This window comes from Haliaeetus albicilla, chromosome 17, assembly GCF_947461875.1.
Source record: "Haliaeetus albicilla chromosome 17, bHalAlb1.1, whole genome shotgun sequence".
Taxonomy (NCBI): domain Eukaryota; kingdom Metazoa; phylum Chordata; class Aves; order Accipitriformes; family Accipitridae; genus Haliaeetus; species Haliaeetus albicilla.
In genome coordinates, this window is record NC_091499.1 from 26,034,531 (window position 1) to 26,047,746 (window position 13,216).

General features: G+C 46.5%; 1 protein-coding gene across 1 annotated transcript in view; it reads left to right on the forward strand.

Annotated features, from left to right (window-relative positions):
• Positions 1-218: 218 nt before the first annotated feature.
• DCBLD1 (discoidin, CUB and LCCL domain containing 1) overlaps positions 219-13,216 on the forward strand; it is a 48,769-nt gene continuing 35,771 nt past the window's right edge. The window contains exon 1 of the mRNA XM_069805112.1: positions 219-578. Within this exon, the coding sequence (XP_069661213.1) occupies positions 344-578 (235 nt within the window). The 5' untranslated portion in view covers positions 219-343. The remainder of the gene's footprint in view (positions 579-13,216) is intronic.

Genomic DNA, 13,216 nt, shown 5'->3' on the forward strand with positions numbered 1-13,216 from the left:
CCCCCGTTCCCCCGGTCCGGTATCCCCAGAGCAGCGGTGGGTGGGAGAAGCAGCACCCGGGGGAGCGGAGGGGAGGGGGCGGCGGGGCCGAGCCGGCCCCTCGGCCCACGGCGGGAGGAGGAGGAGGAGGAGGAGGAGGAGGAGGAAGAAGAGGAGGAGGAGACACCCCGCGCTGCAGCCCAATGGGAATAGTGGCGCTTCCCTTTCTCCCGTTTCCTTTCTCCACCCCCAGCCCCGGGCCGGGGAGGCGGCAGAGCTGCAGCCTCGGCCGCCGGCGGGGGGCCAGGGGCAGCCCCGCACGGCCCCTTCTCCGCCTCCGTCCAACACCTGCGGGGGGAGAGGGATGCCGGGGGGCGGCCGCCCCCCTCCGCCGGAGAGAGAGCTGGTCCCGGAGCCGCCCCGGCGAGGAGGAGAAGGAGAGAAAGGAGCAGGAGGGAAGTGGGGAAGTTGTGCCATGCCCGCCCCGCCGAGAGCCGGAGCCGTGGGCCCCGCCGGGGGGGCGCGGGTCGCCCCCTCGTTGCTGCTCTCGCTGCTGCTGGGAGCCTCGGCCCCGCTCTGGCTGCGGGCGGAGAAGCTGGGTGAGTCCGGGGAAGGGGGTCCGGCGTGCACGGCTCCCCCCCGCGGGTGGGGCGGGGGTCCGGCCCGCGCCGGGGGGGCGATCCCCGCCGCCCTCGCCTTGTTGCTCTGCGGGAGCGTCGCCTGAGCTGCTCCCCGGGCTGTCTATAGTTGACCTGGTTAATCCTCGCCGGGTTTATCCCCGTGTCTGAGTAGCTGCGAGATTAAAGCGGTAACCGGCTCTTAACGGTAAAACGTATATACGACGGCGTTCTCGATCTCGTCGTTAATCAGCACTTTAAACAAATAAGCGGGGAGAGAAGGCTCCGGCGGGTCGCGGGCGGGAGGCGGGGAGCGGCGCTGCCGCCCGGGTCGCGCTGCCGCCCGGGTCGCGCTGCCGCCCGGGTCGCGCTGCCGCCCGGGTCGCGGTTCATCAGCCCCGGGCGCGGCGGCCGGTCCTCGGTCCCCGGTCCACCTCCTCTGCTCCGGCCGGGACCGGCAGCCCCTTGTCCCACCACGGCCCGGTACAGGCAGGTCTCTGCTCGCCCTACTGCCTGGCTGAAAAACACCTTTACTTCTGCCGGGACAAAGTTTCGTCGGGGTTTCGAGGGGACCTCGCAAGTCCTTTTGTGATGACGGCGGTTTGGTAAAAGGAGGGCCCAGCTACTGTTCTCTTTACGCCACACCGTTAGGCTTCCTGTGCAAATTACAAGTACAGCTGACCTCTCCTGCCGAGGAGTTGCAACCTTTTGGCTGGGGCGTTGCACGGCCTGATGCATCCATCTTAGAAGAGTTCACTGACAGCTACGGGTAAAATAGTTAACGCTGGAAATTAAGCGTCATAATGAGCCTGACAACACGGTCAGGTAAATTAATAGTCCCCGTATTAATGTTCCAGCTTGGCTGCAAATTCCAGAACCCGGTGCTGTGCGTTAGCATTGCATCCAGGCTGTGGTACTAAAAACTTTGGCTGATTTATACCTGGTTTTCCCATAACTTCCTATTAATGGAGATATCTGGTACGGATCTCCACAGAAGGGAGAATTTGGTATGACTTGTGTCACCTTTCCACTGGCCAGCTTCATGCCAGCTTTGCTATTCTGTCCTCAGTATGTTTCCCTGTTTTGAGACTCCAACTTGATATGCTCCAGGGAACATGTATGTAGCAAAGAAAAAAATATTCCCTCAGTCCCCTCTTTTCATCAGTGTTTTGGCGGCATTTTTTATTTGTTTCCTCTTTCACCGATGTTTGTCTCGCACATGAGGATATCGAGGAGAAAGTCATTTGGAGAGTCAGTTAGAAATAGAAGTTTGCTGGCGTTTCTGGAGGTTTTAGTGCATATAGTGATGCTATGCACTAAGTATGAATCCTACCCCTTGTCTGTATTCCCAAATTAATTGGTAAAACCACTTACGTTGTTTTCATGTTAAAAATGTTTCTACTATCAAACCAGCAGCATGGAAACACGAGTAATGTTTTGCCTGGTTCCCTCTGGACCAAACTCAAATTTACAAGATAGTCTGTCCAGTGTCTAGAAAGCAGGAGAGGTTTTGACCCTTGTCTTCCCTTTCTCCTCAGGGGGCAGTTATTCTATTTGTTTGTTTATTGATATTACCCTATAAATTAGGGGCTAAGTGTTCTGAAGGCGAACCAGTGGAGAAAGGAGATAAGGATAAGTGGATACCAACTTCCTGTTACACAAGCTTCTCGACTTGATTTAAAAGTTGTAATGGAGCACGAGAAGTGCCCGAGTAAATCAGGCTTGAGTTTCAGCTAATTCCATGTCTTGTCACCGCTGGTGTCTCCCACCAGCTGGTTCAAAGAAAGATGTGCTGGTTTAAATATATTGATTTAAAAATACTCGTTTTTAAAAATAAAGTAGTACATTTTTCTGGCTTCTTATGAGCTGGCTGCGCAACCTGCTTTTTTCATGACCAGCTCATCTTCCTCTTCATTTTTTCCTGAGGGATACTACAGAACAAGGGTGAAGTTGCTCTTGTAGCTTCTGTTCTCTTATTTAAGTTTTAAGTTCAGGAAAGGCTCCTTTGTTTACTGTGGCTTGGTTACTTCATAGCATGGCTTGTATCTGAGTGTGACTGCAAAGCCCAGGTGTCAGCTCTTTTTCTGCTCTTAAAAGTGTTAAGTGTGTGTGTTGTCCGAGGACCTCTATGAAGCATTGGATTTTGTTGTTCATAGAATGATGATAGGAAAGGCTGAGAGTTTAGGGAACTGATTTTAATTAAAACATATTTATAAGCTTAGTGAGTCTCACCTGGGGACAAATATCACATCTGTGACTGTCTATGAGTAATAAATAGCTTTGGGATTTATAATAAAAGGTTCTTCTTTTCCCTTTTTATTCTGGTGTACGCTGATCTTAACTTCTTTTTGTGGTTTTGGTTGCCAGTTCTTTGCTGACAACTGCAAAATATACCTTGTTCCCCGCCTGCCAGCCTCACACAGCTGTGCCTGACCTGGTATCTCTTCTCAAAATCTCTGTCCAGTGGCTCAAACCCAAGGCAGAAGGGAGGCAAAGCAGAACACATTATCTTTGCCTTTCACCGTTCCCTGGTTTTTCTTCTGGTCTCATTGAGCAAGACCTTGAACCATGTAATTGTGGGCAGCAGAAATCAGAGTTGAATCTGAGTCTGTCTTCTCAGAGTTTTGAGTCATCTTCTATTATGTTTCTGGCCAGTAGGACTTAAAACTGACCTGAGCGTTGGTTGCTTGTAGGAAGGCATAAGAGGAATGGGGATTTTGCCCTATTAAGAACAAAATTTAAGCCATTGCTCTTGCTGTAAGGTAAATGAAATGCGAATCGCTTCAAATGAAGCGCAGCAATGAAACACATTCATGTGGGATTTGCAGATCAGCATTTGAACGTGAACTTTGCTTGCAGTATTCCTGGGTCTGTTGAGTTGCGCCCAATACCCAGTTGGAAGAATTGAAGGTTAGTAAACTTTTAAACAGTTTGAGGCAAGGCTGTTATTTAATGTGACAACGGCATATGCAGTAATTATGAGAGATTATGCTTGTTCTCAGGGGCTTGTACAAAACCCGTACTGAAGAATATTGGTGTGATCATGCTAATCCACTTTGCATGCCCATTTCCAGCAGTTTGAAATGCAGATAGAGATGAATCTATCTTGTAAACCACCGCCACCCCCTCCCTGGTTTCTGAATATAAGTGATTGGTAAATTTTCAGTTTGTTTGCGTTTTGTCCTTATGTCTGCTTCCTTCCTTGGCTCTCTCTATCTTGCCTTGTGAATGCTGACTGGAATCGCTAAAGAGGGAGGCAACGGTTTTCCGGCTGCAGTTCATAAGCAATGCGTGTACCCAGCACATGAAAACTGCAATGTTTTCAGGCACACAGGCTTTGCTATAAATAGCTCTAAGCCCTTTATATGTACTTCTCTTTAGGTTATCAGGGGACATATTTCAAGCAGAATCAGAGACAGGGAGGCCACAGAGAGTCTCACAGACAAAGGAGGGAGAAAAAGGAGAAAAGGAGGGAGAAAAAGATGCCCTGGGAAAGTTGTTACCTGCACATGCACATAACATGCATGGCTGTTGAATCATATTTCATGCAAATTATTTGTTGATTTGCATATGCAAAAATACAGTCATTTGTATTTATCAAAACCATGTCACCTTTAGTCCACTTCAGCTACATATGTAGCACAGTAATAATTAGTTTGAAAAACACCAACTTTGAGGATGCTTACGCTGCTGTAGAGATGCCTGAAGTATCTTCTCAAAGCCATTTTAGGTACCAGAAGTAGTATAGTTTTGAAAGCCCATCTGAGCTGACACACCACGCTGAGAAGTGTGGTCCTGAGTGGCGGCGGGCGCTGAAGTCCTCAGCAGAGACACCGCTGTAGTTTGGGGCCGGCTGTATCGATTCAGATGCTCTCCTGTGGCATGTACTCATCAACACATGGGTTTGCACCATCTGCTAAGAATAAAACAAGCCAGACAAAATCAAAATAAAATCCTTCTGACTGGATTTAGTGGAATGGCGTTGGATCCCAACTATCTGCAATAAAAAAAAAAGTTAATAGCAGCGCATAAGAATGAGCACACAGCTTCCCCAAAAGGTTTAATTAGCATTACAACTGGGAGTAGGAAACTTCAAACTGGGACAATCTAATAGTGATGTTTAAATAAAAAAAGGGTAGTGGTTTGACTTGTTTTAAGAGTATATAGATATCTTCATTTTTGCTTTCAGAATAAATTACGAACTATCTAATTAAACAGATTTTTTTGCCTGTGAAAATCGTGTGAGTGCTAAAGCCACATTTTTGAGGTTGGCTGGATGCTTGCACATAGAGAGGCTGCCAGTAGTTATGGTTAGGATTGTTGATCCTGTATAATTAAGCCTGGGAGCTGAGAGTGTTATGAGGAGGAAACGTTTTGGTCTTTCATTCCCTCTCTCCCCATGTCTTCTTCCGACGTAGCCAGCACTTGCCTCTCAGGAGTTTCCTTCCGAGATGCGGAGGCTTAGTGTGGTGGTGGTGGCACTTTCCCGTTCTCCCTGTGTGGGATTTCCAGTCCCAGTGCGACCTTACTCATTATTCCCATTCCCTCGATGGGATGGGTTGCTGTCTGGTGTCGGCAGCTCCCCGCGGGCAGAGGGAAGGACGAGCGTGCCCAGGCTGTCCTCTCTTCGCCCACCTCCAAAGAGCTTCAGCAAAGGTGGTTTTGATCGCCATGAAGAGGGACAGGAGAATAAATGGAGAAAGCAGAGCAGGGCAAGGCTGGAAACCCAGATCTCGGGAGACCGGGATCTTCATTTTGATATTTAGTATCACAAATTTAGGCTCAAACTGCTACTGTAATGACAACAATGTTCATCAGGCATTCAGTAAAGCTCTAAAACGTTGTTTCTTCCCTCAGCTGCTGCAGAAACCTTGTTTCCATCACAGTTTTAATCTGTGATGTTTGTTTCTGGCACCTCCACCACAAATTGTTCAATGATATTGGATTTCAGTCTAACACTTTGACATTAAAGTTGAAGTCATGTTGATGTCATCTTCCAGATGCTCATGTCTACTGAATAAAAATTGTGTTTATTTGTTTTATTTCAAATTACAAAAACACATGGGGAATTCTGGATGCGATCCCTCATGCTATACAAAGACCCGTGTGTCCTGTCAGAAATCAAACAAAACTTTTCTTCATGGTGTGGTAGGAGAGACCTCAAAACACTGGAAACATAGGTGGATTTCTTCACCCGTCTGAACAGAATGGCTTTGTTACATGCCTGAGCCTTGTTTTTGCAGCTGCAGTAACTGCGCAGAAAGGAGATGTGCGGCATCTGCCCGAAACTACTTGTATTTTGCTCTGGTGCCACACGAGTTCTGCACTGGTGGGTTGCTTTGACTTGATAGTCAGCTACGCCTCCTTTGTAAAATGGGCTTGTACCAAAAAAAGTCCATTTTGTCCTCCAGGTATGAAAAAAAAAATATATTTTAACCTGTAAAATAAATTCAAGGATCCTGGGGGTGCCCCTTGGCTGGGAGGCTTTGGCAGCAAGGTCCATGGCTAACGCTGGAGCTGTTGCCCTCCCTGTTGTCTCTGATTGCTCCCAAGGCCAGGGGTTTGTATCATCCCACCTTTCTCGTGTCAGCATGGTACGGGGGCATTGAAGTTGAAATGCCTGGGAGCTGAAGGCTGTAAACCAGAATTTCAATACATAAGCTGTAATATGAAGTGTTGCGCCATGTGCGATGAGTACTCGGGTAGTTGTAAGTGATAGCATTTTCAAACCCAAGAAGGACTTGGCTCTTGCTGATCTATTAGTATTTTGTCACAGACAGAAGAGATGTAGTTAAACTTGTAGTCGTTAAAACAGGTATCTGAGTACATACTGATTTTCAACAAGTGCTAATGCTTGTGTTTTGAAAATGAATCTGCTATTTTTTTAGATGGAAGTCAGTCCCCGTGTTCTTTAGGTGGAAAGCAAAATAATATTCTATCAAAATAAATTGGGCAGTTACACTGAGGTATTCACTCTTGAGATAAGTGAAAAACTGTTCAGACCTTTCTGCTGTACCCTGTTTCAAAACTTGAGAGTGTGATTGTTTGGTACTACTGCTAATCAAAAGATCCAAGCAAACAAAATGAAATTATGGCGTTTCAGTATAAGCAGTATACACAGGATGGCATAAAACATTTTCTTTTGCGCTATTTTTCACATTCATTTGCAAATAACTTTTATACAGTTTCATATTAATGTGTTCACAGGAGACACAGAAATGATGCTGTGGATCATATACAGCACCACAACCAATGCTATAGTACTTAAGTAACGTTGTGGCTGATATCCTTTCTATTTTTTAAATTTAAAATACCTTTCACAGCAACTATATGTAACCACAATGAACCAGAGAGATCACAAGATTTCCTGGTTCATGGAGCGTCTGAGCATACCGCTCTGCTTAATACCGTGATGACAAGTATCAGGCAGGTTGGTCGCGTGAGAATACTGAGAAAAGGCATTTCTTGCTTTCAGTGCTCCAGGTCAGAAGCCTGATGTAGGTCTTCAGCTGTATCTTTATCTTAGTTCAGTTGATTTTTACTTCCATTTCTACTGGAATTGTAAGGAACCACTTGTTATTAGAGCGCAATAACCATGAAGGACGTAGCTAGTTTCCTAGAAGTTGAGTTGACTGAGTCAAAAGGCAAACCAGACAATTGCGTCTTGCTAATAAATGGCAATTATTGTTTCCATCACAAACCAATTAATTTTCTCTTGAGATATTTGTTAATTTATACCTTAGGGATAATGGGGGGCGGAGGGGTGTTGCATAATTTGCTTTGAGAAAAGTGGCGTGCTTTCTGTTGTCCTTTCTTACTAACAAATCGCATATTCCACCTAGGCGTATAGGCAAAAAAGGTGATAGTGTGATTTTTCAAGTAAGCCGGGACAGGTTTGATTTAAAGAAAAAAGACCACCCTTCATCATTGATAACTGTCAGTCTTGCTTGACTTGTAGCACACTAACAAGGGAATTACATGTTAAAAAAAGGGGTGGTGGTGGTTTCATTCTCTCATGTTCAGCCATTTCCTCTTACCCAAATTAAAGCTGTTTTGAAATCTTGCCTTCCCACCTGCTACTGTAACTGGAACAGCTCTGCTTCAGCCTCTCCTTACCCTGGTGTCTCTGAATTTCCTGTCCCTGTGGGTTTGTCAGTCCCTAGCACTGCTGTGAATATTCCTATTCCTGTGCAACCCAATATTCGAGTCTGGCCCTGAGCTTGCAGCATATGTTTCCCACACAGTCCAAATTCAGTGCAATATACTGTAAGTTAATCTCCAGTAAAGCATAGCAAAGAGAAAAACCTGGGGAAAAAAAAAAACAGATGGAGAAAGTAGAGCAAACAATTTGCATATATATGATATGTCTCTCAGTTAAGATTAGCATTTCCTACTTCGCCTGAAAAACCCTTAATAAAAATCCAACTGCGTGTTTGCCCCGAATCAGCAGAATCCGAGGAGATGCCCTAATGGCATGATGTCCCCCCAGGCCAGCGTGGGAGGGGGGTCCGTCTCCCGCTGTGGTCCCACGTCCTTGCCACATTGCTGGGATGCTGTAGGCAGAGGGACAGGGAAGAAACCTCCGTCTGTAGGAGATTTGTTCCCTGTAAACTTTATAGCACTGAAGCTTCACCAGGGTCCTGAGTTACTCTGCGTGGGGGGCTGGTAGAGGAGCATGACCATCTTCCCATTTATTTACCGTCCTTCAAGGTTCCTTCTGAGCATGCAGTTACAACGAGTGCTTGGGAATGAACTTCTCGGCGCCTTCTCTGCACTTGAGGTGCGTAATGTGGACGTGTATCTTAAAGTAGGCAGGTATTTGTCAGAAAACAAAAAAATCAACTTCCCTTTTGCAAAAACGGGACCCTGCACTTAAGATTCCTTTGAAATTTCCATACGCGTGTAGCTCTGTTCTCATACCTATTTTGAAAAACACACAGACCAACAAAACGTTGATGTGGTCAATCGCAGCAATACACCACCTCCATAAAAGAAAAGCATTGACAAATATGAAATGCAGCTATGCAGGAAATAAATAAATAAATTTTAAATTATAAATCCCTTTTGTTGCAGCAGTTAAAAAGGCATAGAAGTTTTCTCACACCCACAAGCTCGAGAGTGCTGTATTTAGAGTGCTGAAAAGCAAATTCCAGTGCTAACACTCGCTTCTCTGGAGGACTACATTTGGGTATACTGCCTAAGTCCTGGAAGCAGTGACTAAAACATACTTATTTTTGACATGTACTCTGGTACTGTCTGTCTTTCACAGATTGTGATGGAACCAGATAGTGATCCTGAAAAGCAAAGGCAAACCTAGTTTTCTACTATTTACGTATTGAATAGAAACAAAGCAAGAAAAGAATGATGCATAGCATTTTTGTGTAAACCTTATCCCTTACATGTTGCAGGATCTTCTTCTTTAGAGAATGCAGCAATTTCTAATCCTGTTTCCTCATAAATAATTCATAGGAAAGGGACTACCAGGCTGTAGCTGCTGTTCTCTCCTTTTGGCACTGTGATTTCTACGGTATTCTGAATTGTCTTGTCACTGAGGTCTCATGTGTAAATGTAGCCAGGTAGCGTTAGGTTTCATCCTGACACAAGTCCCTAAGATGTATATGCAGATGAGATGGTTGCTCTCCAGAAAGTTATTTGATTAAGCAGCAAAATTAATCAAGGCTTTATGGATACAGTGAGACTGGAAGAGATTCAGTGTGTGAGTTTTTGGTTCACATTTGTGTTAGTTTAAGTAAGACCTACTCTACTACTTGTCAAGGTTGCAAACCTGAATGCTGACTGTGACGTTCCCTCTTCAGTGGAACATGGCTTCCTTTTGATGGAAGAAGTTGCTTATAAGGAGATTTCTGCTTTCTTTTGACACTGTAGCAGCTAAATAAATAAAATCTCAGATCTCACTAGGTTTTTGTCTTTGCAAACTTCTGCAAAGGCGGGAGGTTTTTGGGGTAGTAAAGGCTGCCCGGGGTGGTTGTGGCAATCCAGCAAAGTCGCTGCCATGTAGGTCAGCACAGCTGGAAAGATCTCCCCAGCTATTGGCATATGGCTGTGCCTGCAGTTGCTAAAAAAACTTGAACTTTGAAAAATGGCAGTACGGTTGTAAGCTACTTTGCTAGATAAGGCACTTAGAATGGTTGTCAGGGATTTTTTTCTATACTTGAGGATGGCGATCCAACTGGTTTCCAAAATAACTTCCTATATGCTTGAAGCAGAGCATCTCCTGAGGCTGACTGCAGGGAAAACCCTGAGAAAAGCCAGCCCCCAGTCCCAGCCCAAACGGCTGGGGGTGAGATCGCAGCTGGGCGCGTGGTGGGAATTTGTGATTTATGGAACCACTGCGGAACCAATTGGAGATCATTTGCTGCTTTCTCATTCCTGCTTTAAGAGGGACATTACAGTAAATAATGTTTGTGAAGGGGAGGGAAAAACACGCTGTGGTTTGTTTGACCTCCTTCTCCTTTTGCATCCCTTTGAAGTCGGTAAGTAAATAATTTGGGCAAAGAAATCAGCACTTCACAATGTTCCTTTGTTTCTTCTGCTGCTCTACCTTCCCTTCCTGCTCTCGGCCCTCCTCCCAGCTACTGCTTGGTTAGTTTGGGCAGCAGAATGGGTGTCCTGAGGGACTGCAGCAGCACAGGGGTTAAAATGTTTCCTGGGAACCTAATGGAGTCAAACAAATTAAAATGCAATTCAAAGAAAAATTTACACACTATTTGTTTTTTCTTTTTGCAGTAGGGCGTACTGCGAAGTGGGGGACTTCTTCCCTTGAAAAGATGTTAATGCTAATTTAAAGGCCATGGAATATTGTAGTCACTGGTTTTTTCAGATGATTATAGGCTTGACTTAATTCTCAGTGGTTTCTTTCATTATTTGAAAATTGGTTTTGCTGTATCCACAAAATATTGTGAAGAATGTAAAGCTGGACTTCCGAAAAAACTGCTGGGGATTTATATATTTCGTTAGATGCAGGGCTCAGCCAGCTGCTCAGCTGGTGTAAATGGCATCTGCCCTGAAATTGGTGGTTTGTGAAATCCCCAAATGCGTGGTTCACCCCACCACCCCCCACGATGCCTGCGGCTCTGGGTCCTCGCACCGCTGGGGAGGAGGACTGGGGGTATTTGCCTGCCCAGTGATGCCTCAGGCCCGTGGTGTTGCCCTTCGTTTTTGTTACCTGCCTGAGCCCACTGCCAGGAAAAGCACAGAGGTCTGACACCTTCCATCACTCCCTGGAGAAGCAAGGGGTTTAGGTCCTGGTCACGTGGTGGTCTTTCTCTTCTGTTAAAATGGCGCAGTAAAGAGCTGATGCTCTTGACCCAGGTTTGGCAGCGGAGAGGTTAGAGATGAAGAGCTCAACTCTGGATTTTACTCCATCACCTCACAAAGCAGCAAAGGTACAAACCCATGATGGAGGTCAGAATAGCTGTATGTAAACCTAATGTTTTTTTCGACCACACCAGTAGATTTGGATGGCGTCTGGCAAAAAAACTTGCTTTTTCCCTGATCTTCTATCCCATATGAGCAGGGAGGACACAGGTTTAACTGGAAAGAGTTGTTTTCTTTTTTTGATACTTATCTGTTCTTATGCATAACTTGAATCCTCTTTCAAACACGGGCACAGAACTCCTTCTTGACTCAGTTATTATTGTATCTTTTAATAAGCTGGAGTTATTACTTCAGGGAAAGCAACGTGGAAGATGAGATGAATCTCATTTCTCCTCATGGGGCTTCTCGTCAGAGCTCGCAAAGCCGTACCCTTGACTCGGAGGCGTTTGCTTTGCTTTGGCTGTGTCCATTTGCAGCTGTGGCTCTTCAGAAAATGCTGATTTTTGGCTGAATCTGAGCTTTAAGTACACAAAATCAGTTTTCTGCTCTCACCTCTTGAGGGAAGGAGTGGGAAGGAAGGCGGACAGGCCGGCAGCCCCCCGCCAGCCCTGCACCCTGGCCTCCACGCAGGATGGGGGGGAGCACCCCTTGTCCCAGTCACCCCCATGAAGACAGGCATGCAAAAGGATGTCAAACTGGGAGAGATGAGGCAGAGAGGGAAATAAAGTTGTTTTGGCGGTCTTTGTCCCGGTGGGAAGAGATTGGCAGCCGAGGGGCAGCAGATAGCGGGAGTCTGTAGCCGGAGAGGCCGGGAGAGAGATGCCGGTGCCTGACGGGGCTCGTGCAGCGGGGTGGAAGAGGCTGTGTGCATGAGCGTGCCTAGGTATAACACGTATTTAGCACTGGAGTAAGTCCAAGTCCATTATTAATTGCTTAGTGAGGGTGAATCAGAAGGATCAAAAAGGCAGCTGTTTGCTGCCAGGATATTGTAGCAATGCGTTTGAAAATGCACTTTGATATCATGCTATGTAACCGTTTTGTAGTATAAACATGTTTCGTGAAAGGTGCAGCACATGGAAATTTCTTATAGCAGTTATTTGAAAAAACTGTAGCCTCTTCCCTAACTCAGAGGGCGATGTGCCGAGTGCTTGGATGAAGTGCACATCCACTTGGGAATGTGAGCAAGAGGTGGAAAAGCCCAGGGAGCAGAGGGGAGAGAGGCCAGGGCTCAGCTCATACACTGGGCTTGGGAAGAGAGGGGAGGAGGGAGTCAGCCTAGCCAGGTGATTTTGGGTGGCAGGAGGGTACCTGAAAGAACCAGCATCGTTTTTGGAGATCTCTAACTCTGCTGCTTCTGGGACCATCACCGTTTTGCTAAAGCCACAGAATCTGTCAGGGGCTGTGTCCAGGGCAGCTCACGGTGTGGGGCTGGAGCTTGTTCGTGGGCATCGGTTTCATCACCTACATCCTTCCTGGACAGGTTAGATCCTGGAGGAAGCCCTCCTGCCCAGGAGCCAGCAGCCGCGGTCAGACCCAGCCCAGATGCAGCTGCCTGGAGATGCTCCTTCACCTTTTCCCACGCACATCCATCGTGCATGTGTCTGAGGATGGGAAATGGTGCTACCTGGCACCTCCTTTCGCCCTCTCCGCAGGGACACGTACCGATGTCTTCTGGCAGGGTCCCGGGTTTGGTTTTACATGCCAGCACTGCTCTCGGCGAGAGAGGGCAAGGTGCAAGCCGTGTGCCCGCTGCTGCGGCAGAAGGTGTTGGTCGTGGTTCTCGCTTCTTGGGGAGTTTTTTCCATTGTCTGCCGTAGGAGACTATTTTTATCTGTGGTAAACAGCCTTAATTCCAACGCTGTGTGATCTTTGGTACAACCTGCGCATAAGCCAACAGGCGGGCGCCCGCCATCCAGAGACCACGATCTTGATCTTGATTCAAATGCCCATGGGAACTCGGTTTACAAAGCATGTTTGATGTGCTTTTAGTAACTCCTGGTGCTGAGGAGAGAGATTATTAAATCTAAGCATGTTTAGACTTTCTGGCTGCTGAATACCTTGTGCTTAAATATTTTGCTTTGCTCTCGTCCAGTGAGAAGTGATGAAACCTGGATGTCGGAGGCAAGGCTGCCGGCTTCTTGCCAAATGGGAAGATAGAAAACAGTTCTCAGAAGTAACGCTAAGTGAAAATTTAGTGTTAGCAAGAAATCCTGTGTCGAACTGACCGGTTGAATACACATATTTCCAGACAGAAGAGCTGTGCCTATAGAAAAGAGTGCGAC